Here is a 25,154-nt window from a genome sequence, read left to right on the forward strand (position 1 = left end):
ATTTCTGGTCTTAGTATTAAACTTCAAGCTTTAGAGAATTCGCGCGGACTGAATTGTCAATTTGTGTACGCGCGCTTATCAGTTTCTTTCAAATAATTAGAGTTTTTTCTTAATTCAAGCAATCGGAAATGTCCTTATTTTAGTCTTCTCAGGAATCTAATTCTTCATTTGTTTCTAAATGTTCTTTCAAAACTTCGGATAAATGAAAAAACGTTGAAATTTTGTCGACCACACCAAGCCACTGAACACTAACAAACAATTAGATTTTGAGCTCGAGATTTATATGAGGTGATAGCTGGTAAGGCCGAAGGCTGATAGTATACAAGTAGCTCAGCCAATCAGATTGCAGCATTTGCGTTAATATACTAGTAGAATTCTACTGATGGTTGATAGTGTGCAATGGTTCAGCCAATCAGATTACGGCATTTTCATTAGCATACTAGTAGAATTATACTAATGAGAATTAATAGCCACTCGGCTCTGTTCTATTGGAAATCCGTGAATCTTTCTTGGTTCCCTCATTGTTTTCTAATCAACAATTAGGTTATGAGCTTTCCGTTTAAACAACAGAGTGTTTCTGTCGAAGAACTATCAACTGATAGTTGTCCCGCGGAAATTTGATGTTCTTAATACAAATTTTTGCCCGAGAAGCAAAGCTTCGGAAGGCCTATATACTAATTTTGAGAACTTCAAATTTCCAAGGGGCAACCATCGGACCGATAGTTCCGAGACATAAACACTCTATTGTCTTTATTGTTTACCACTAGATTTTCTTCCGCCTGCCACTTAAAAAAAATGAATTCTCAACTTTTTTTGATGAAAGACGTGAACGCCAAATGTAAAATTGGCTGTGGCTGCAGTCTGATGGGGAATGTTAAAATTGCTTTGTGCTTCAACGTGCATGGGGTGGTGACTTCTTGAGAGCAAATTATAAGTAAAGATCTTTGGGATATGACCTTATTAATTCAGTACAGTAAATTTGTGTTACGACCCCAAATCTTGCCATTTTCCCGTCGCCGACTTACATAACCCGGTGCTTGTAACACTTCTTATCTTCTTTGAACAAGCCGGCCTTGGCCGTTTTCTAAAGGCTGGGAGGTTTTGTTTCATTCATAAGGCAACAGTTGTTTGTCGCCAAGCGCGACCGATTTTACAGCACAGGAATCGTGCAGAAATAAATGGTAGTTTTAACACTCTTGAGTACCATAATGGCTGATTTGAAAAAAAAAAAAAAAGAAAAAAAAAATTCCTTGATCACAGTGTCCTCCCGAACACCAAAGCCGCAACTTCCCTTCCTCTTGCTTCAGGCCAGTTTTGAAAATAAACGCATGCGTGATTGGCCTGCGTTACGCACGTGTGTTGAGGACGTCATTTGTGAAGACGTCATTCACCCCTGAAAAAAATCTTAAGGGTGTACAAAATCGCAACTTTTCGGCGCTCGGGTGAGTCACAGCGAGACCAAGACGAAATAAGTAAGCGTTCTCATTACTCTATAACGCAACAACATCCAGTGTATTATGATATATAAAGTGTTTTCACTCACGTGGCCAGCAGCCATGCAAATTTATTGGAACAACAACAAAAAAAGTGCTTACACAGGAAAAGAGTTCAACTCCCACAGGATTGGTTGGGCGCCGTCACACCAATACATCATGAGAAAACACTCTTTATGATACATTATACAGTCAGTTCTTTCTGCGAAACCGATGTTCTATGAAGTTACCATACAATCCTTCTTGCACATTACAGAAAATAAAGTTTTTTACTTGAATATTGTTTAAAAAAATAGTCTCTCGCGTCTTGTGCTCAATGCACGTGACTCAAATTGTGACTCAAATATTTACAATAACAGGGTTTTCCAGACCTGCGGGATAGGCCCTTTGCACGATCCGGTCACATGGTACAAAATCACACATGCTGGTGAGCAAGTTGCGCAGTGGGACTTCCAAAACAATGCAACTCGTACCATTCCACCTGGACCTGCCTTTGTTTTGGAAGTCCCACTGCGCAACTTGCTCACCAGCATGTGTGATTTTGTACCATGTGACCGGATCGTGCAAAGGGCCTATTACTTTATCTCAAAGGCCGGATCAAACGTTTTGCCGTTAAACGGAGTCAGCAAGTCCCAAGTTTTGATTAAATCAACGCGCTCGAGAAAAATGTTTCAGTGAAAAGTAAAGTGGATTTCGCTAGTCCAGTATTGTTAGAATACTGATTGTTCAATGATTTCGTTACGTAATGGAATATCTTGCATTTTGAATTGTTAATATTACTGGGCCACAACAAACTACAGTTTTTAAAATTATTTTACAATGCTCAATTTTACACTCACTGAATCTGACTGTTTCGTCAGTTTCATGTCTAATTTAATTTGTTGTTGATAGTTTGCTTATTGTACGGCTCTCTGATCAAAGGAAGTACCACTCGTATGTTAGTTTCAAGGAAATGTACTTAAGCTTGTCTTTTTCTTAGACTGTTCCGTCGTAGAAACAATTAAAATGAGACGACCGTTTGAAGCTTAATTCGCATCTCACTTTTAATATAAACATATATTTTCAATAACCTTAGTTTAAATATTTTACACTCGTATATATTACAAGACTCGAATTCCACAATTGTATAAATATCATTTGTCATACATTCGAGTTTAATAGTCTGTTAGTGAAATCAATTACATCAAGTTCTTTTTAGGTCACTTATACTCTCCTCCTACAGAAAAACAGAAAGAAAGGAAAAAAAAATAGTAAGTCGATGGAATAAAATATTCATGAAAAGCAAGCTGTACCAGTTAGCTTGCATTCCTGATGCAGCAGTATTTCTCCATCGAGTCAAAGCGAGGTACTTTTTAGATTACCTGTAAACTACAGTTTTTAAAAGAATCTCTCAGTCTTTGATTAGGAATTTCTGAGGTTCAAGTTGGCCACGAGAAAACCACAAATTAAGTGGGAAATGGTTTAGTGATCACACGCAAAGTAGAATGAACGTCTTGCAGGAAATCGCGACCTTCAAATATTGTTGGATGCTCTCTTGTGAAGCCCTATTCGCCATGTTGAATTTTCTGTAGTACCAACTGTTGTAAATAGTCCGTCTTGGCCACAGTCTTCTTGATTTTGTCCACTTGGCTCGCTGCCGGACATCGCTCTGATCTCAGAACTGCTTCGCTGCGTCTCTTGTATAAGCGTGTTATAGAGGATTCTAACCATCTGCTTTGGAAGCTGTTCAGCTATGGAACGGTTCGTTTTTCGTATTCTGGTCATGTTGGCTAGGTGGAATATCCAGACGCAAATTTCAAATTCTCCAGGTGGAAACTTCAAACTTGGTATCAGCCGTGTGTGGCAATCAAACATTTGTGAATCCATTTTTATAGGTTCTTGCGAGATGCGATTATGAAATCACTGGTGCGGTTGGGCTTAAGTTAAGAATGCTCTTTCAAGCAGTAACCTTTTTGCGGCTATAAACGTATTGTTTTGTAGTTTGATGTTTTCTTCTTTTGTCACGCATCTAAACAAAAGCCTAGACTCTCGAACAAACGACTTTGCCGCTCACTAGCATGTTTTTAGACACATTTTTAAGGGTGATATCATACATGCATTTATCAAGTTTTGCAAGGAGCCATAGGAAATTCATGAGTATCTACTTGGTTCTTGCAAAAAGATAAAGCCCGGTTTACTCATTCCATTTGTAGTTGTTGTTTTTTTCTACACAAGTTTATAATGTACTGTGAAAACAAACCCATTCTTCGTGACTTGGAATTAACTAACAAAGGGCGTTAGTTGATTTAATTGTTTCACGAGCACGAAACACGTGAAGGATCACCCGTATGTACCCCTGGGAAATACCAGTGAAAAGACCTGGAATAAATGCGTTTTTCAATTATAGTTATGCAATGTTACTTTGTGTTCTGGAAAGAACTTTCTTACGTCAAAGAGTGCTTAACTCATCGATAATTTCATGTTCAGTCAATCAATGTACATGGATCTAGACCAGAAGAATAGATTGACTGACTGATCTTGAAGAAAGCCGGCAATGCATAACATAACGCTATAGTTATATGGTGAGGTAAGAGCGTTCGTTAAAACCCGTGGGATATTTTCTATAGTTCCCGGCCTCTACAGTCACGGCGAGGTAACGGAGTTCGTTTAAACCCGTGAGATATGTCCTATAATCCACGGCTTCTTCGGCCAAAGACCGTTCCCGCCATTGCGTGCCACAAGGAGTAATCTCACACTTGCAACCTACGTCAAATAGTATACGTCATTGCAAGGACCTCAGTTTGCGGAAACACTGTAAGGACTGGAAATGCAAGAAATAAAAATATGCTAACCTTTGATGGTGAGTTTTTGATATCTTATTTCGCGCAGAAACCCAATGAATACTAAGAATCGATCATTGACGACATGTACTGCAGATTTGTTGCTCGCTGTGTCTTGCGTGTCCCTTTTGAAAAGTTTGGCCTTCTCTTGAAACATCACTGAGCGCGTGTACGTAACCAGTACGGTCGAAGCTAACCTTGGATTACCCCAAGACAATACAGTTGACGTTATCGCTGCACGGTAGGTTTCTCGGTTGAACGAGTTTTCTCCATTCCGCGGTAACTGCGGAGAAGTAAGTAGTGTAAGGCATTGCAACTTGGTCTTTTCAACATTGATAAAAAATTTGGATTTCCAATGTGGAATTCGAGCGGGTGGCGCGCTCGTAGTGAAATAAATCTCTCAAATATATAATCATTAAATTATTTTACTATTTGTATTCAAGTTTGTTAAAAATAAACGAGTTGAGATATAAAGTACGAAATCTTCAGTTAACGAAAGATATGATATTGAACAGTATAATGTTCTCTATAGTCGAAGTCGTTTTCTGGCATGTACCAGTCAATTCGTCGTTGATGCCGCACCTCTTTTGGTTACCTTATTTTTATAGGAGTTAAATTTTAAAAAGATATAGCATTGTTAATATTCTTATTATACAACAAATTTCCCTTTCTTGGCACAGTGTCCTGGTCTTGACTGAAGAAGAGATGAACTACGGCTTATTTGGAAACGCACGAGATTTGTTGACATGATCTCATGGGTTTCTCATGGGTCCAATCGACTGATTCCCTTTTTCAACTCTCAGAAGAAGCTTTTAGCTAGAGAATGATACTTTGAAACATGTTTCAAATAAATGCTATGCTATTGAGAAGCACTTTGGTCTGATTCTGTTTGTAATATGCTGCGCAAGATGGTTCTAGCTTTGAAGTTTGTGGGTGGAATTCAAGTGTGTGCCCATTCAAAAGAAAGCTATCGAGCAGTACTTTCATTTGGTGCAGTTTATTTTACTGTACAAGGTGGTCCTAACTTTTAAATCTGTGGACAAAACCTTAGAGTTTGACCATCAAAATGAAAGCTATTGAGCAGTTCATTCGTGTGCTACTGTCCATTATACTGTACAAGGTGGTCTTGACTTTTAAGTTTATGGATAAGACCCTAGTGTGTGACCATTCAAATAGCCATTGATCGACCATGAGCAGTACTTTCATGTGGCACTGTTATTATGCTGAACTAGGTGGTCCTACCTTTTAAGCACGTGCCGATAAAGCCTCAGTGTGTGACCATTCAAATGAAAGCTATTGAGCAGTACTTTCATGTGGTACTGTGGTACTGTGGTACTAACGTTTAAGTCTGGGGATGAAACCCTAGTGCGTGACCATTCAGATGAAAGCTGTTGAGCAGTACTTTGGTGTTTACTGCACTTTCTTCACTGTGACCATCCCAATGAAAACCATCCGGTCTGAGGAGTAGAAGGTTGTTTTTAACTTTCAAGTATGTCAACACTGATTTGAAACTTTTATGTTGCAAGGCCACAGAGGAGTTCTTTAAAATGATACTGTCTATAAACAGGTGGTAAAAGGTGGCTCTAGCTAGAAAGTCTATGAATGTATATGAAACCACGACACCTGTGAGAATTCAAATTAAGGTACCGCTAGCGGTATTTTTTCCATGAGGTGATCTTTGTTTCTTGTTGTGCAAATTCAGTTGTTGTCCCCAGAGACCACTAAGTTGTTCTTCACCATCAAAACTAACCATATCTGTCTTCCCTTCTCACGAAACAAGCTACTATCGGAAGTTCTGTTTCAGGATCGATTCCGATTGGTGGAAAAGAAAAATGACCCAAGTAAACCACCAGGAGCTCGATTGGGCAACGTGCTTGGCAGCTAAGGGCATGCGCAATTTTACCGGAAGTCTGGTAGAATTGACCTAACAAACAACTACCCCATATAATATAAGATCTGCTTCCGAATGCGTAATAAATTGATCAAAGAGATCAACTAAGAAAACTGATCTTTTTTAATTTCATTAAGATATTTTTGGCTTTACATGGTAGCGTTGACTTGCCATTAATGAGTAATATTTGCTCTATTTTTATTAATTGTAACTACCACTTTTTAAATCAGTGGAATAGACGATTATTACTTATCGATATTACCGTCTTAACAAAACACACTTGCGCCATCCGCAAAGAATTGTAGGGATTTATCCGGTGGATAGCGTTGTCTATGATTTGAGGAACTGAACCCTAATGTATAAGTCGAGGTGCCAGTGATAAACCATTATGGAAGGAGCGGAAACCTGGGTGGTGCGTTGGACCCCAATCGGGCCGGGAGTCCGGGATTGAGCCCGGATCAATCTCAGACCACTCGATCTGATATCCGGATAAGGCCATGGCCAGGTACGTAACATTGAGAGTGCCCCCTTCAACTCTGGAGTACAACTGTGTACCGACGAATGACCAATTCCCTCTTTGAGCTTCTTTGAGATGGGCCTGCAGGGAACCATGGTAGTTGTATTCATCATTTTGGACTGGTTATGTGTTTTGATGAATATAACTACCACGATTCCCTACAGGCTGGATTACCGCTGCAACCTATCAAACGATTTGGGGGTTAGCCTGGAATGACCTAGTGAACATAGGAATAGTCCTATCCACTTTGTGTAGCAGAAACCGCCGGCACTGATAACTCCATCTGGCTCCTCCTATTACCTGGATTGGAACAGGAGAAGTGCGATGGACTAGCGTCATGTCCAAAGGAAGTGGAATTTTACACAGCGCACACTTTCTGAAAACAAGTATCTTATAACGACGATAACTCACTTACAATATATAACGTTTATTTACAGCTTACTTACGGCTTTATTTACGATAATATTGGCATTTGATTTTTTGTCCCAATTTTAGCATCGACATGGAGAAGTTGCTCGATGTCTCAATACTAGCCTCTATATTTTTTTGTGTTTGTTCGTTTAGATTATCGTTGGCAATCTTCTATATATGGCTATCTTCCATTGCTGCCTTGACGTCCGAGGTACGTCAGACTTTGTCCTTCTTACTGTCACAGAGCGAGGTTTAGTTTTTCTCGTCGTGCCGTCGCCCGAACACGAAGCCGTTGTTCGTAAGCCTGGGACTGACCTCTTAGGATCGCTGATATCTCGCAAGCTCTGGGCCAGTTCTTGCCAACCTGAAGTTGCTCGCGTTGTAAATAGTGGTTCCTTTATGGAAGGTACGTGTCGAGGTGGTGCTGTTTCGTATTTCAGTGTTTTCGCGGCTTGTTGCTTCTGCGATTGAAAATACTAGGAAAGGGTTTACATCTTCAAGTTGTCAAGCCATTAAAAAAGAAAAATTTTCCTTTTTCGGCGACGTCATGTGCCATTCTCTGGTAAGTTCTGAGTGGATTTGGTTTATCGTTGTCAATTGGTGTTTCCAACGCTCTTCTTAACCTCGCCTATTGTAGGTAAATCGAGTTGAGTTCTTTCTGCATTTGAAGCGAGTCTTTTGAAGCCTTTTGTCTCGCGATCGATCTCGAGGGAGCATCTATGTATTCGCCACTTGCAAAACTAGGAATCATATCTTGCATTTTTAAATCTGAAAGTTGTTTAACATCTATCTCGCATTAATTGATATATTTGTCGACTGACATGTCTACTTTGCAGTCATTACGCGATTTATTACTGAGGTAAACAACATACCATGTGTCCAATTAGGGTCTAGAAGAGGCTGCATGACAATTGTTACGTAGCATAATGCTAGAGAGGTTCTATTGTTAAGTACGTTGCCTTGCTGATAATACTTTATCCACTTTATTTGAAGTAGACAATGACCATTATTAGGCACAGCCATGCTAACGACTTCTTAAGAGCGTGTACTTTATCTGTTGTAAACAACCCGTATGTACGTATGTATACGTAATTGGCCACTCCCCATCGGAGCTTTTCAGGACCAATGTGAACAAACAATGATAAATAAATATTCAAATAAACATAACTAAGTTAAGAATCCCAACTGGCGGGAGGCAGACCAGTTGGCTATTTACAAGCGTAGTCGAGAAGTTGAACTCGGGGCTACCGAGAACGACATCAGCTAGCAGTCAGAACGGGATTTGAACCCGGGACCTACGGATTTCAAATCCGGCGCTCTAACCACTCGGCCACGCTGCCTCCTCACAAGGATAAAGGGCTCTGTAGTTTGAATAATTGCCGCCAGTCATGTTAACCTCAAGGATAAAGAATGTTATGGGATCCTTAGACGCGTAAACGTTTTCCAAAACATGGTCCTTTTTTGTTTTACAAACGAAAACTGTCACACGTTCTCTAAAGGAAAACGACGATCTTCTAAATTATTAAGTTGACTATTCTCTCGCCATCCGTGCAGTTCTTTTGTTTGTCTTAGGTAAAAACGTAGTTATAGCCATTAGAATTTAGCACGCAGTAATTTCAGTCGACAAAGGGTGCGTATTTCACTCGGCAGTAGGTAGTCAATATTTCACAGTGAAACTTTTATTTAAAAGGATTGCAGAAACAACAGCATTAATCTATTTGGCCAAAGCAAAGCCAACGACAGCAACAACAGGAATATCGAAAACTATTAATGGGAAAAAATAATGCCAAATTATGCCAAAACAGGAAGCAAAATTCAATACTAACGCACACACAGCTATTCGCAGTCGGTATGTGCGGAACAGAAATCAATTTACATCTAAGACTGAGTGGTCGAGTTAGGGACTCTTCATATGAGCCCGATCAACCGGGCTGGATCGGTTTCGAGATCTCGCCTCGCCACTCTTTTCTTCGTAAAAATGTCGGTGAGTTCATATGAGAAGCCGGTTGGCCTGGTTACCGAGATCTCGGTTTCCACTTCAGAAGTATGCGAATTAGCTTTAAAAGTAAAGTTACAGGAATCGACAAAGCTACAACAGTTACGAACGATACAAGTTTATGTTCCACCATTTTGGCTTTGTTTCTTGAATTTCATCCCGATCGACCGGGCTGAAATTTAAAATATGAGCAGACAACAAAATTCGTTCCTGCACCCGAGCTTATATGAAGAGGCCCTTAGTTTACTGTAGAGAAAAAAAATAAAGTTAATTCATAGCATTCCTGGCAGCTTTTGCAGCCTTGAAGTGGCGTCGCTCAGGTACCCAGCATTGTAAGGACTCCTGATACCTTAAAAAAAAAACAAACTAAAACTGTGTTCAAACGCCAACCTGGGTTTTTGTTAAAGGAACGTTCGGTATAAATGCACAGGCACATGAACCATTTCAACATCAACCAGTAAGAGCCCAGTATTTCCGAAGTATAACCTGTCTGTTTAATTCAGTAATTGTTCCTAATACTGGGTTAGAATTTCGATGCTGCTTAACAGTGTTAAAATAAGAAATCACTGCTCTTAAAGTTGGTAACTTTGTTTGAGTATCTCAGAGACTTTTTTCAGCGAATAAATAGTAATTTTCCTTGTGCCAGCAGTTGCCAAAATCCTGTAGAACATCAATTGACGACCAAAGTACATATTATCTCCAACTTGATGACTCTGTATTTATTCTTATAACCTGTCTACTTGAAAATGCACTGATTGGTTACGAGAAATTGAATATTTATCAATCTTTGGAATGAAAGATGGGATAGTGAGAGCAGTAGGTTCGGCACTTTTGGTGGCTCTTTTCACTTCCATCTTGCAATGACTATTGACTATATTAACAAAACAAACCATGGAAGCCAATGAAAACTTTTCGTCAGTAAGTACAGCATTGCAGCATATAAAAAAGGAACAAAGAAAATTTGCGGCAAATAAGGTTGACAGGTGTAGGTTCAACGTTGTGGACCCATACGTAGTGACACGTTCCCGACACTAGAAGTTAGATTACTTTTTTTTTTTTTTTTCAGCCCTTAGTTATTTTTGTTTCTTAGGAGAACTGGTCATTTATTTCACTCTAGCCATGCAAAGTATCTTCTATTGGAAGAGCTGGATTGGAAGAGCTACAGAAGAAAAATCACCATTTTCGAAACTTATCTTAGTGTCTGTAGAATGCAGTGACTGAGAACAATACCTTCTGGATGGTAGTTCATATCGCGTGCTACCCTAGCATCGTCATAAGGTGCTATCCAATCTGAATCGCTGATACAGTGCGGTGAGGGTGAAGTGTCTCCCACCAATGAGTGAACAACAGAATGATCACTAGCCTTTTATCGAAGTAATTCACGTATTTGATCGTTTAGGATGATGTTTATTAATTGCTTTATAAAACTCCGACTTTCATTTGAAAATGGAGACGTAAAATACGCCAGCTACTGCTTAATGAAGACTGACTGAAACCCAGTCAAACGAGAAATACTCAAGCTTCGCTTAATCATAATAATATTAATTTTTTAAGACCAGAAATATTTCCTGCCTTTTGGCACACCACAATTAAAGGGCAACGATCTCGTCCAGAATATGACAACTTAGTTTCTAAATCTGTACTCAATTGCCAGACAGTTTAGCGAGCTTAGTATGAAAATTAGTATGAAAACTTCAGTTTTACCCTTTCAGCCCCGACACAAAATATTTACTCTTACTAAATAAATGCTAAAAGAGAATTTTAAGCCAGCTTTATTTCGCATCTTGGTCAGGAATTATGATTACCGCTTCAGTTAGCATTTTTCTTACGGTATTTTTAACTTGCGTCCAAATCCGTTGTTTTGTATTTAGCTGATAAGCATTGCAAAATATTTTTTAAATGGCGGCAAGTTTCCTTTCAAGTCTGGCCTTAATTTAACTTCTTAGTTGAAACTTTGGTATCTTCAGCCAGTTTAGTAAGGCAATATGCATTTATATGCATATATTTTATTTCTTTACTTGCGTTTTACATCCTTGCTGTAATTAAAGCAAACCATTTGATTTGGTAAAAGGCGAGTAAAGTTTCCAGAAATTTGGTCGCTTTTTTTCGCGATGTCGATAATCCAACCACTTCCGGAAATTGGGGTAATGTAACCAACTAAGACGAGATCAGCCCTGTAGGAATGATAACGATTTAGTAAATGGAGCAAACGAGTAGAAATTAAATACTGTTCTTTTCAAAAAGAGATGTTTTATTTGTTTGTTTGTTTATTATGATATTTTTTAAAATTCTTTTTTCAAAAAAGAAATGCCATTCTCCCCACACAAAGTATTCTTCTATTTTTTCTTTAACATGAAATTACTTACAAATGTGTCAGTACCGTAGTACCTGTCTTTATTTCCTCCCAAAACAAACGTCGAAAACTCACAGTTCACAATGGGCTCAAACTCAAAAGGCACGCATCGACCGCACGGCCTCGGTCGATGAACAAAGTCACAACAACTTGAATAAAACTCTTCGCTTCCATCAAAGGCATACGTGTGTGAATATATACGTAAGAGTGAGGTTTTCTGAAAATTACGAAAAGGTATTAAGTTCCAAATGCTTCTTTGAATAGCAAAGGCGAAATGTTAACTTACCGAACTGTTTGCTTCGAGCTAAACGAACAGCACAATAACAACTTTTGACAAACTCCTGCGATTCAAAACACTCGCTTACTTAAACACATGGCGACTAAAGTCCAATGGTCACATCACGTGACCGACAAAAAATCTCCCAAGGGGAGTCGGGAGCGACAAAATGGCTATTCTATGATTGTTAATTGTATATGAGGGAATGATTTGCAATGCCGGACATTTCAAATTTTGTTTGATATAGAACGTATGGAATCGCCATTCTTAAAATTCCCGACTCGCGAAGATTGTCCGAGCATCAAAACGAATGTTTCCGATCACTGCCTTTGACTGCTCTCATGCAGGCCGGGCCTTCGTGGATAACCGAGGATTCCCGACCAATGCATGCTGGGATACTGTTTGATTTTTCTCACTCGAAAGAGACCATATTCGTATTCTTGGTATTGGACTGGAATAAGCTTGCAACGGAGGCTAATGCGGAGAATCGTTTTAATTGCAAACAGCATTATCTCTTCTTAATGATATCCTCCGCACGAACCTCCACTTCAAGCTAGTTCCAGGCAGGAGTACCGATAAATCGAATATGATATGGTCCATTATGGCATACCACCCTGTACTCCTTAAAAATTGCGACGCAGTGATTGGCTAGGTAATACATCCCATAATGGTAAGGTTAATAGCCTTAGTGGTGTTTCTACCACCTGGAATGATGATAGTGTTTGACCACATAATCCTGATCCCAAGCTCAATGCAAAGCAACGTAAATATCAAAGCTTTTATGGGAATATAGCGAACGCTAGAACTACAGATACAGGGAAAGAGATACATTTCAAAGAATACCTTGGTATTTATTCTGTTTATTCACGTTTTAGCTTTCCGCAGTGGAAACCATAGACTGTTCAAAGTCTCCCGTTTTGTGCTGGCGTCCAGTCCTGTCGCGATTCTATCTGCGCGTTCAACGATCGAAAAAAGACGCCTGTGAACAGTCTGTGGAAACCAGGGTAACTAACGTTAGTTGCAACCGCTTTAAACGGCTTATTTTAAACCTCCACAAGAAGACTAGAAACACGCAAAGGAAGTCGGGAAGGCATTTTTACTACATTTCTTTCACCATGTGGAAGCAGTAGAGTTGATAGGTCAAAGTGAAAATGATTGAACGCTGCTGAATACATTCGTTACATTCCTATCCAAACTTTCCTGAGTGCGTGACGTTGTTTCGCAATATATTCATGAGTCTATAACGACTTTCACACAATGAAACGATAGTAAATACAGTTATTATGATTATAAAACTCGCCTTAGGCTTTACTGCGCCAAAATATTGTAGCTAGTTAAAATTTAATAAACCTCACAGCGGGAAATGTCTAACAAAATGTTTCCCTAGGATGGCGTGCACGAGATCATTTAGTTTGATGCTTCAAACGTTCTTATCATCTCTTTGTTTATGGACACAGGTCTTATGGACTTTCTATTGTGAATATCGAATATGCCTCTTTTTGCACTTAACAACCCATTTGTTGTCACAGATACTGGGCAAAGAAAGCACCCATATAACGTGTATAAGGCCGAGTTCGTGAAATGTATTGTTTTGGCTTCTCGCCAGGTCACAGTTACAGGGTATGCTTTGAGCAATTGAAAGAATACCTTGCGATGCTTATGTTTGCTTTGCAAGGAATCTCGCTAAAGCGGGAAAGCCGGAAATCCAGTGAAATCCCATTTGCTTATCAAAAACGCGTGGGCAGCTTATAAGTAAGCTCAAACTCTATTCTTCGTTTGATCTTATTCGAAGACGGAAAATTAAAGAAGAAAAATACTTTCAAATACATGTGAAATACAGTCTACACTTGTGCATGAGCTGGCTGAGGGAGAGGACAACCGACAAGCTCCTTGGCTTAACTTAGTTTTGTGTTGTAGATTACAGACTATTTAATTATTTTATTTTATTTTATTTCATTATTACTATTTTTTTTATTGTTGCAGAAACTAGTCAAAGGATTAAACCGTTTGCTGGAAAAAACCTCACTTGGCTAACTGGTTTTTGTCTCTTTCTCTCTCTCTCTTTTTTTTTCATTGAATCATGATTAAGGAAAGTGGAATACAGGGCATGTACGTAGTTTCAGATTCAAATAAATGAAAAGTAATACCCCAGACCTTGAAAGCTATTAGTGCTATGATCACAGCCATTTAACTTCTTGCATAAGGTGCTATGCATGTAGAGATTATTTGGGTGGGCAAAAAACATCCCCCAAAACTGATCGTATCTTTTTTATTATGCTAAATAATCTATCCTTAAATCTGTTTCCAAATTACATGATGCTATCATGAATATTTCATTAGGGGCAATTAATGACGTTATAAATAGTTTTTTCTCTCCTCTCTATCAAAGCCACAGTTGCCTATAGCTTTTTAAAGGCATTCATAATTTAAAGTGTGCTTAATTAATTAAAATGTTCAAAATATAATAAAAATATCGTACAATTACTTCAACTTAACACTTTCGGTCTAAATTAGATTAAAAGCTCAAATGTCTTGAGAATTTACGAACCTTTCTATATCAAGGAAAAATGCACCTCGTGTTCGTGTTAAACCTTTCCTTACTTTGTGAAACATGTCCAGGGGCCCGTTTCTCGAAGGCCCCGAACAGTTTTCGCACCCAAAAAGCCGTAGCAAAATCTCGAACCTCATGATTACAAAGCTGTTTTATTCACATAAGCGTAATATAAACAGAGGTTCCATTCCGTACAAGAAGTTTCAGGTGTATACACCTCTCAGTCTTTATATACCGATTAATTAAAAATGACTTTTGGGCCAGAAAAGTTTCCGGGGGCTTTCGAGAAACAGTCCCCAGCTCGTAATCGTTCATTTCTTTTCATGCACACGGCGCTCTCCTCGTTAAGTTAGCTTTCTTGTTGCGTAGTCCTCTGCTGAACTTATTTTCTATCTTGAATACTAGTCTTTCGAGCTTCTAAAATGGAATTCAATCTGTCGCGTCTATGTGAATTGAAATCTCAAAATTCAAAATTTGCAGGATCAGTTACTCATTACATTGAGTAGCTTTTGATGTTAAGTTCACTTGTTTGGCTTTGCTGCTCAAGTACAGATATATTGGCAAAAATTAAAAGATCAAGGTAAGTTAAACTGACCCGACTCGTCCAATGTAACTTGACGAAACTACTTCTGATAAGGTCAGAATATGAGAAATATAATAACGATATCGATTAGGACCAGGTCATGCTAACATCTTAACAAAGTGCATATATACTTGTTAAACGACTGTGTTGTCGCCTCGGTATCTGTAATGACTCCCTATTAAAGAATAAATGCTCATATAGCTATGGCAGAGTTTAATCTTTATCTACTTTGTTGGAAATTCGCCATGGTAAGGTGGCTACGCATTTCGTTTTAGCCGTTTCCTTCCATCATTTCCGTAGTCATCGTAAATAACGGTCCTTGTAAAAAGTTCCAGACTCTACGACACGGAGAGCGATGCATCAATTCTGTGAACGAAGAGCACAAGTTGTTTTTGTCGATGTACGTTTTTGTTTACTTTCTACGCATGCCTGATTTTAAGTTCTGTACCCGTTGTAATTCTGGTAGCCAGAAATTGTTATTGGCACGTTTAACGGGTCCGTATCCTTGGCTATACGCCTTTTACTTTGTCGTCTATGCAGTTTTTTCTTCCATTTTGCTTTTTCCGTGTTTGATTGCTCTTTTGCGTGGTTCTTATCTGCTAATCCCGCTGTCGGCCTTGCGACAGTCACGCGTGTACTGTTTGAAATATCCGATGGGACGCCAGGCGATGGTCGTTCAGGGCGATTTAGTTTCGTTTTATGCCCCCGTCTCCGCCTTTTCTCGCCTGGTAATCCATCGTTCCGTGTGACCAATTGAACCCGTCCGCTGTGTATCTGAGGCAGTTTTGTAGCAATGTCCTTGCTTTTCTGTGAGCTTCGGAGTATTTCTGTCATTGTCATGGGGAGGTGATTTGAAGGACTCAGCGAAGGCAGTCTAATAGATTCTTCTACCAATTCCTCGAAAGTTTTCTCTGTTTGATGTCTGGTGTTTTGTTTGGCGTTTACGTTTGAGTCTACGTCTTCCGAATATTTGCTCATGATGAAATCGTGTTCATTCTCAGCCAGCGCTTATGTGTCATAGCTTTGCGTCGTGTACGTAAGCGCTTGAAAGTGTGGACTGAGCAAACTGTTTGTCAAAATCAACACTAGCGTGTTTTTGTTGTCCCTGACGAGTGTTTCGTGGTCGTTGTGGCACTAAAAAAACAATTTGTCATCGGAATCCGGCTGAAAAGCTTAGTTAAGAAGTTATGGAGCGAGTAGCTTGCGTTCTTGACTGTATAGACAAACGCTGGCCAGAGAAGCTCTTTATACTGACTCGACGAGTCGAAATCAAACACCACCAAGAATTCTGTGAATTACAATAATTCACGATTTTGACAGGCAACATCTCTTGCCCATGACCTCAGCCATGACCTATGTTCTACTGTTTGTTTGGGCTCCGGCTGAATTAGCTCTCAAGCGGATCATATGCTTGTTGGATTAAAATATCATAAAATGTTAAGCTAGAATAATGTTGTCGTTCATATGGTGCAAAATTCGCGCTCAGTGGGTGTCGATATCGGGTACCTTGATTGGGCGCGAAACGTATTTTCAGTGTTTTAGTGTAGTCATCAAGAGGGCAAATAAATTGACATGTAATTTAATGTATTCTCCTCTTTTATATACACAATACAGCTTTTGACTCTGTTTTATTTACCTGCGCTTACTTTGCTCTTGGCAAGTGGGAAAGATCCTTGTTTAAACTGAAAACGCAAATTTTGTTAATGACACATTACAAAAATAGCATTAACTCAGTGTGATGTAAGCTTGGGGCAATCATTCAAGTCTGACGCAAATTTCTTTATCATCTTGTGGTTCAAGATCGTTTTCCTATTTCCTCGTCAAATTTTCCTTCCATTAAGTCCTTCTGAGACTCTTCCTGTTCGTACTGAGAAGCTTATCTTGTCGACTTCATGCGAGAAATTTAAGGGTCAAGAATAAATGCTCAAACGCAAACTGATATCACGGGGGGCGGAGTACAAAGGGAAAACTATTTTCTTAAAAAATATTTTGCTTCGTTAAGCGCACTAATTTGTATTCGTTTAAGCGATGAATTCCCTTCTGCTTTATACTGGGCCGTCCAGCTTTATTCACAGCCCGCCACGAAACTCCTGAGTTTGCATCCGACGACTGAGAACTGATTACCGTTTATTTATAGCATTGACACATTCATTAATGAATTTGTTTGAGTGGTCAGGCTCATATCATTTACGATCCATCAATAATCTTTCAGCACGTGCAAGTTGTATTCGCCTTATTTTGCACCAAAGAATGTATTCCTCCAGGTTTTTGACTAAGGGTTTCAATTTTTTTTCTTTTTTTCTTTTTTTTTTTTTGCTCTTTTTGATCCTCACTTACAGCCTTCTTATCACCTTTTCCAATATCGCAGACGATTATGTTTTATCCATTGACCCTGTTTATTACGTATCTTTTATCAGTCGACAACAACACCAACCCGACCTTCCTCCCCTCCCCTCTCTCAACCCCCTGGCTTTCATGTTTGTGCTGTCGAAGTGCAAATCTACGACTTTTACATGTATGTTACGAAGGCTTTTCTGTTGATTTATCAAATTACTGTCTCGTCATTCATTTAATTTGGGTTGTAGTAAAATATGAAAAGATGATCAAAAACTTTAGACTATGACAAATGCGATTATCGTCTGGTGCGAAGAGCACAGGCAGCTTCAATTCTGGTGTGCTCTGTTTACGTCTGGTTATGTCACATGTGAAAGCGGTATTCATGCCATTTAAAGTGGGTCTAGATCTTAACTAATGTTAACCTAACATTTTCCCCTCTATTTAATTATTAATTCTCTCAGAGTTTTCCTTATCTTGATTTGAAGGTAACTTATTCAATACATAGTCAGTGAATGCATAACTCCCGTAACAAAGATAGACAGCGATCACTCAGTTGTAAGGTCACTCTATTTACTGCCAGGTTTGAACATATATGTTCTATAAACACTGCAAAAAGCTAAGTCCTTGTTAATTCCCAGATATCGGATGAACCTGCTGCGATTATTGGACCTTATTGGCGCCGGCGTCGAACGACAGGCTAGCACGGAATTCCCCCGGAGGAAAACTTGCTTTTACCCGTTTGCTCCTAAGTGGAGACTGACGGCACTGCGGCGTTGCCCAAGAACACAATGCGACAGCCCTGGCCGGTGCCGGACCTCAGTGGACCCCTCAAACCACTCAAAATGCAATTAGCACTTACAAAAAAACAATCATCGCCCCCCCCCCCCCCCCCTCACAAATTTAACATGTTCATTCATGGTGACCATTGAGCTAATCTTGAGTTTAGTCTGCCAAGAATTAATTTTAAATCGATCTTACTCAGTAAAAATCTTTGAGAGTTTATGATATATGCAGTCTAGGGGACGGGGAATACTCCATTTATTCTGGTAAATAATTCTCCATTTCAGTGCCGGACTTCAAATCTACATCACATCTTTTTGCATCAACATTTTCCAGCAGTCTTAACTGGTCCCTGATTCCAATAAGTGCACAGACTTTCTAAAATTTAACACTTTCATTCCATAGCACATATTGTTGAAATAGAAAGGAAAGGTTACTTAACGCAAATTTTGGGATCGATTCAACAATGCTTTGTGTCTCAAATGATGCGTTTTGAAAATTATAATGCACCGGACGCCGTACTGTCCCAAAACAAAAGATTATGATCATAATCTCTTGCCGAAAATGGATCTTTTTTTGTTGTTGTAATTTTCAAATTTACTGACCAGAAAATAATTTAAAAGAGTTATCTCAAGTACTCGGAAGCAGTCATATTCTAATTACTATTGCAACTTTCCCTTAATTATTTTCACAATAGCTCCTGTTGTGAAAAATACAACAAAGCTATGCCTTGGGTAAAACTAGCTCTTAATCTATTAGTTTTCATATGTTGAGTAAACAAGCAACAGGCCGTTCGTGAAAACCATCAATACAGAGAGTTAATGCACGGAAGCCGGTACGAGATGACTGTTCGTTAGACGAAAACAAAGCTTATTGCAAAACGTCAAATGCTAGCTCGAAATGCTTCTAAATAAACCGCAAATTAATCTAAATAAAGTAAAGTCATTGTCAGTGCATTAATATTCCGTTAGAAAGTAGAGTGTTTGTAAAGGATGATCATTTTTGCTTCTGCCCAATTCCATCCGCCACTACTTTTCGTTTATTAGTGTACAAGTAGTGTCAGATATTTACTCTGCAAGAATCGTCGATTTATTGCCTATTCCAACAACAAATGAATTACCGGTGAAAACAAGATCTTAGAGTTTAGATATTTCTAGTTATTTGATCTCTGACTGATTCTAAACCGAATTTATTTCATGTCATTCCCAAGCAATCAATAGCTTCGCGTGCTTGTCACTTTTCATCCCCAACCGGTATTATTCCCCTAGTTATTTCCATGCATCGTTCTTGTATTGTTGGTTTTGCGAATTTACTGTCGAGTCACAAATGCTCCAAGACTGTTCTCTCTATTTGTTCAGTCAGTCAACTGTCTGTCTAAGTTGGACGGACTAGGAATGATTATCCGATCAGATTTAGACAGCTAATTCTTCTAAATCTAAGTTCGGATTTTAGGCTTTGGTCCTCTCATGGCCGAATTGTGGCTAAAAACCTTGCTGATGTTCGACATAGTCTGTCATCACAATTATTACAAGAGATTACGATCATAACCTCATGTCATTATTATTGATTCAAATTTGTTAAATTTAGTGCTGGATTATGCGAAACACAAGTTACCCGTCTTTTACATCAGATTTGCCAACAAACGAGTAAATGACAGACGGATTACTGCTGGCTACTCGTCTAGAACTCGAATTTATAATTAGACGATTTAACTTAATTTATCATGGGATAATTCGTCTGCAGCAGTAACAGAAGACAAACGATAACAGTACAGGAATTAATAGCCAACACCGGGTATATATTCTTCTCACTTACATAAAAGCCAGATCGAGTCAGAAGGTGACCGGGTCCAAGTATGTTAGTTCGTTTTATGCATGTTTAACGTAAAAGAAGAAATTTTCCAGTTTTAGTTAAGTTCCACTTCGAAGGAAGTGAAGAACAACCGTTCTGGTTGCTGTAAACACCCGTTAGTATTGAAATCGCATGTGCCAAAGAATTAACGGACATATTTCCTTTCCCCAGATCTTTAGGTGGATTATCCGACAAATTCTATTCTTACGGAATCTGGCCGGACTGAATGAAAAAGCAGTATTCAATTTTTAATCCTTAGAGGAGTTTGCTAAGTTAACATTTGTTCTGAAAAACACGACTGTATTATTTTCCCACCATGTTTAGATAGAATGTTCTGTATACAACCAATAACTTCTCGGGATCACGTTTAAAATGACGTCGAACTGTTCTTAGAGGCAAGTGGTATATTTTGTAGAGTTTTATATTTCTCTGAGGAATTCAAAAAAAAGACTCGAATACCATTGTATAAGAAGGAGTTGAATCAAAGACAACGATATTATACGGAATTAAAACCAAGCTCTTTATTCTTATTTTTCGATCTGACGTACAGCTTGAAAGCTTTTACTAAAGCAACCTGTTCCCAACGGTCTAAGTAATTTGGAAGAACGACTGCGAAACAAGGCATTCTTGTTGTTCGACAACAGCATCAGTTTCTCCCTCGGATTTTTATCAAATTTTGCAGGCAATCCTTCTTCTTCGCTCCGTTCACTGATGCCGGAGCACTCACGCATGTAATTTACAGATGCTCTGTTTGCTTTACTTCTTTCCGCTTTTAACTCTGATCGTAGCTTCGCGGGCATTTCTGAGCATAGTGTGTCTGTGCTTCTGGCACACAAAAGATCCGGGTTTAACAAGTTTCCTCTTGCTTCAGACCAGCTCATTTGGAGATCGGCCATTGGTCTGGACAGAGAGGACAAAGTGCAATGCTTCCTGATGGGCGTTGGTAGACGTCCGTTTGAGTAACGGTTTTGAGAGCGGTCCCTTTTTCCCAGATGAGGGTTCACCTTGTCATCCATTTCTGCTGTCCAATCCATTTGCTCCGGTATAACACTAAGTTCCGCCGCGTCCAGAAAAATTGACCTGAATCCTGGATCAACAAACTTGCGATCCAGGCGCTCTATCTGACGTTTGTTCTTCAAGGCGCGTTTGAAAGCAAGGTATCCCATCGATACCGACGACATTGAGTCAGAAATACAAGGTTTCTCCGCAGCGTTACGGAGTCGAGCAAGGTATTCACGCTCGATCTGGACTGACAAACGTGGTCCCCCTACTTCGATGTTCGGGGATTGACCAAGACGGTAGGACCGTCGACGCACAGAGGGGACAGGACCTCCCGAGTCATCTCGAATGTGATTCTGTACAAGTGCAGGCATCCTTTCCCCACAAGGCCACCTCATATTCGGCTCTGTGTGTCTGCGTCGGGTTGCAGGGGTTTCAGCCCTTCCTGGTGATCTTGGCTGTTCTACAAATTCGGTCAAATCAGTGTCATATTTGTCACCCACAGCATTTTGCACAATTTGCAGTGTGCCATCCTGATTCTCTCTGATCACGTCAAGCCGCGGTTTAAAAACACGATGGATTGACTTCAGCTCATTCAACACTTTGTTTTTCTCGTTGTGACTTGATCTGATAATCTTGTGTTTTTCTCGCTCTATTTTGTCGCTGAATTCGTCCAAGCGCGCTTGCGATGCCCGGGCAGTTCGACGAAGGGAATCTGTGTTTCTGTGAATATTTCTTTTCTGCATACTCGCAGTTTTTCACACTACTTCAGGCGGCCTTCTTTTCGTCTACTCGGTCGTTGGCTTTTCCAGACTGCCATTCGTATTAGGCATACTGGACAGGTTTGCAAAGAAAGAGTCGAGAGCACTCTGTGTTCAAGGACCGTTTGGGCTGTTCCAGTTGCTGGTGTTCCACGATCGTGACAACAAAGTGAACATGATATTTGCTAAGATGTACTTAAAACTGCAGCAAAAACCTTCCCTCCAAAGTGGCTGCCCATTTGTTTATTTATGTCTGCCGTCTCTAGCTGCAATGATCACGCAACTCACTGATTGTCTACTACCACTCGAGTTTGTTTTCATACCTTGGGTCAAAGTCCCGAAGGGTGCTTATCTTTAGGAAGTCTTAAGTTATGTGCAGCAAATCTGACGCAGAACCGAAGGATTAAACGAGATTTTTCCCTGGCTAAAGGGAAGGTGCCGCCATAAAGAGTTACTACTGAACAAAAGACCTTCCTCGGCAATCTTAACACATCGGCGAGGAAAGATTAAAGGTGCGTAGGATTTTGAGAATGAGCAACGATTCTTTGTTGAGAACCAGTCTCCATTGGATGCATTCTTCGATTAAAATGTACACAACACAGCGATTCATGGAATGGCTAGGTAACAAACTATCGGGACAATCTTCTTGGTATACAATAGCAAAGGCATATATCGGAATTAAACTTGTTATTATAAACACGGAAAACCATAGGAGCCAAAAAAAGCTCTCAATCGATTTCCTACTGGAAAGAAAGCTTTATGAACAATAATAAAACAACAAATTTAAAGATGATGATGATGATTATTATTATTTAACAAGCACCGTTAAGTAATTTCAAGAGAATATCTCTTGGTAAAACGGTAAATTGTAAAGGTTTCTAAAGCACCTGTTAACTGGAAAGTGAAAATAATGACAAAATGCTATCCCTTATTTTAACGTATTCTTATTGCGCCAGTACGTCTCGTTAACACCAACCCTACTCTTCCACAGAAAATTCGATGCCGGGAAGATCGCTTGACTGGCTTCTTACGAAGTCTTAAGTTAGCAATTATGTCTTTTCCGGTTGATGAACGAAAATGCGTGGACCCTTCCCAGTCTTATAAAAATACGTTGAACGCAACATATCTTTTTAGCGTGTTTACAGTAAATGCACGCAACGTATGTCCATGGCCATGACAACATCTTTATCCGAAATCAATAAATGGCATAAAATTACTCTGTGATCAAATCGACTCATCGCCATGGAAATCATTGAAGCTCGATTCTGAGGACATTTATCATAAGATCAATCTAAGGAGCAACACAGCAACGATAAAACCGACCTTTGCACGATTGTTATGCTACAAGGAAGGAAAAAACCTCGTTCGTTCGAATTGCACGCGAAACTAAGTTAGATTTTTTTGTAACGCTATATTGCTGACATGCGCAGTCGACTCGTTCATAGTTCTTGCTAATTGCTTTCGGCACTCGCTATTCTCATGAAACAATGGTTTAAACTCAATTAGCTCTGAGTGCATACAAGTAGGACTTGTCTTGTAATCAATTAGTTTTACAAATAAACTAATTGCTTACGATAACCCTACGGAAGAAGGCTTGTACCTCGTGGAATCTGTGCAACTCATCCACTTGTTTCCAAACTGCAATGCAATCTAACTTTGTTTAAAGGACACGTTGGTCAGAAGAATTGGCCTAGAAAATTTTAAATGGAAAAGGCTCTTGAAAGCCCACTAAAAGCAAATTAAGCGAGAAAACTTGAGTGGTTACACAAAGAAACGAAAACAAAACAAAACCAAGCAATGGATTGTAAACTCAAGAAGTACATGCAAATGTTGGTACTTTGGAAAACGTTCACTTCAGAACTGTAGTGAAAGCATACACAAGAGAAGTCTTAACAGAAATACAGACTCGATTCGTATTGCACGGGCAACGCAAATGCGCTTGGACGAGATAAGCGACAAGATAGAGCGAGAGAAACACAGGAATATCAAATCAAACCATCATGAGAAAATCAAAATATGGAACGAGCTGAAGTCGATTCATCGTGTATTTGAACCCCTTTATGCCATCAAGGAGAATCAACACAAGCTGGGAGGAAATAAGTCCGCAGTCTCAAAAGCTAGCACACAGCAAAATGTAGCTAATTGTTCGAGTGACAGTAAAAGGGAAAAAAATTGTGGTAGCTGCGTTCGTGAAACAGCCCAGACTCTTACGAAGGGCTGAAACCCAAAAAGAAACACTGGACTTGAGACGACGGTACGCAGAACCGAAAATACAACCAGTCCATACTTCTAGGAGTCGAGACTACTTACAAGATCCTCTGCTCTTTCGGCCAAAAGCACAAAGCTGGTCCTATTCGCCAACCATCACTGAGGAGCCAAAACAATCTCCTTCGGCACCGCACAAAAGCGAGCGGGAGCACATTGGCAAAATTCGTGCTGCTGCCGAGGTGCCTCACGTTTCGGATTCTATGTCCTCGGTTACAATGGCTTATTTAGCTTTTAAAAGAGTTCTGAAGAACAACAAGCAGTCGGGGAGTATGGAATGTAGGGTTGTTGATTCCAGGTTCCGGTTGATGTCCATGGATGAAGCCGAACTCAGTGCGAGCTCTCGACTTATAATGCCTAAGGAAACAATCTACCTGGAAGAAAAAGGAGAGGGTGTACATGGAATGTTTTCTTCGCAAACAAATCTTCATTTAGTTAGGAAAGATAATAAGCAAAAACCTGGTTTCAACAAGCGTCTTTCGACACGTGTCGGCAGCAAGCGGCAACTTGTTTCTTCCCTTTCCTGGCCAGCAGGTGAACTCCCGATGAGATCACCAGAGGACAGAAGAAGAAGCTTGCTAACTCCCGATCTGTTGCGTGCAAAAAGCAAAGTAGTACCGAGATCAAGGTCAGAAATGTCGGCAAAAGAACGGTCAGCACTGAAAACTGAACGACTGAAAAGAGGTCAGTCATCGAGGTCTAATCTACGAGAGCGCTTACGTGAAAGCGACGAAGAAGACGAATTTGGCTCATTTGATGAAACTTTCTGCACAGTGAAAATCCAGCAAACCAGACATAAGAAAAGGCATACTCTAGGTTCCAAATTACTTAAGCCTCTAGGGACTGGATGTTTTAGTGAAAGCTTCCAGGCTGCCAAGCAGTGGGAAAAATAGCTTGGGGACTTTGGTCAGCTCCCAATTTGCATTAAGGGCAGATTTAGAGCACCGCAAAAGAATTGGTACTGAATCGGACAGAGGCAGGGAAGATCATTGTAACTTTGCATTTTGTTTTTGCGTTTTGGATGAAAGATCTTAACAAAGAAACAAACAAACAACTATGAGAAACGAGGGGTTCCTCCAAAACAGTGTCCCATAACTCTGATAAAAGATGTAAAATGATTTAACCAGAGAATCGAAGCTAAAAAGACTATGATCAAATTGCACGTGTTTGTTTTTTAATAAAACAACACGAAATAATTATACATTGTATATGCATATTGGTACATTGTACTTGCAAGTACAATGTACCAATATTCTTCCACCAAATGCTC

At 39.6% G+C, this 25,154-nt stretch overlaps 1 protein-coding gene and 1 long non-coding RNA gene across 2 annotated transcripts; both read right to left on the bottom strand.

Moving 5' to 3' along the window:
* Positions 1 to 2,510: 2,510 nt before the first annotated feature.
* Positions 2,511 to 3,577, bottom strand: LOC149111285 (uncharacterized). The gene is made up of 2 exons (XR_016207701.1): positions 3,004 to 3,577; positions 2,511 to 2,709 (listed from the first exon to the last, which is right to left on the bottom strand). It is a non-coding gene; the product is annotated as an uncharacterized LOC149111285 (long non-coding RNA).
* A 16,778-nt stretch (positions 3,578 to 20,355) lies between these two features.
* Positions 20,356 to 21,908, bottom strand: LOC110050793 (uncharacterized). Its single transcript, XM_089290930.1, has one exon. The coding sequence runs from the start codon at positions 21,602 to 21,604 to the stop codon at positions 20,387 to 20,389; it is 1,218 nt and encodes a 405-aa protein (XP_089147056.1). The 5' UTR covers positions 21,605 to 21,908; the 3' UTR covers positions 20,356 to 20,386.
* Between the last annotated feature and the right edge of the window lie 3,246 nt (positions 21,909 to 25,154).

This window comes from Orbicella faveolata, unplaced genomic scaffold, assembly GCF_042242905.1.
Source record: "Orbicella faveolata isolate gen_17 unplaced genomic scaffold, um_ofav_v1 contig_24, whole genome shotgun sequence".
NCBI lineage: Eukaryota > Metazoa > Cnidaria > Anthozoa > Scleractinia > Merulinidae > Orbicella > Orbicella faveolata.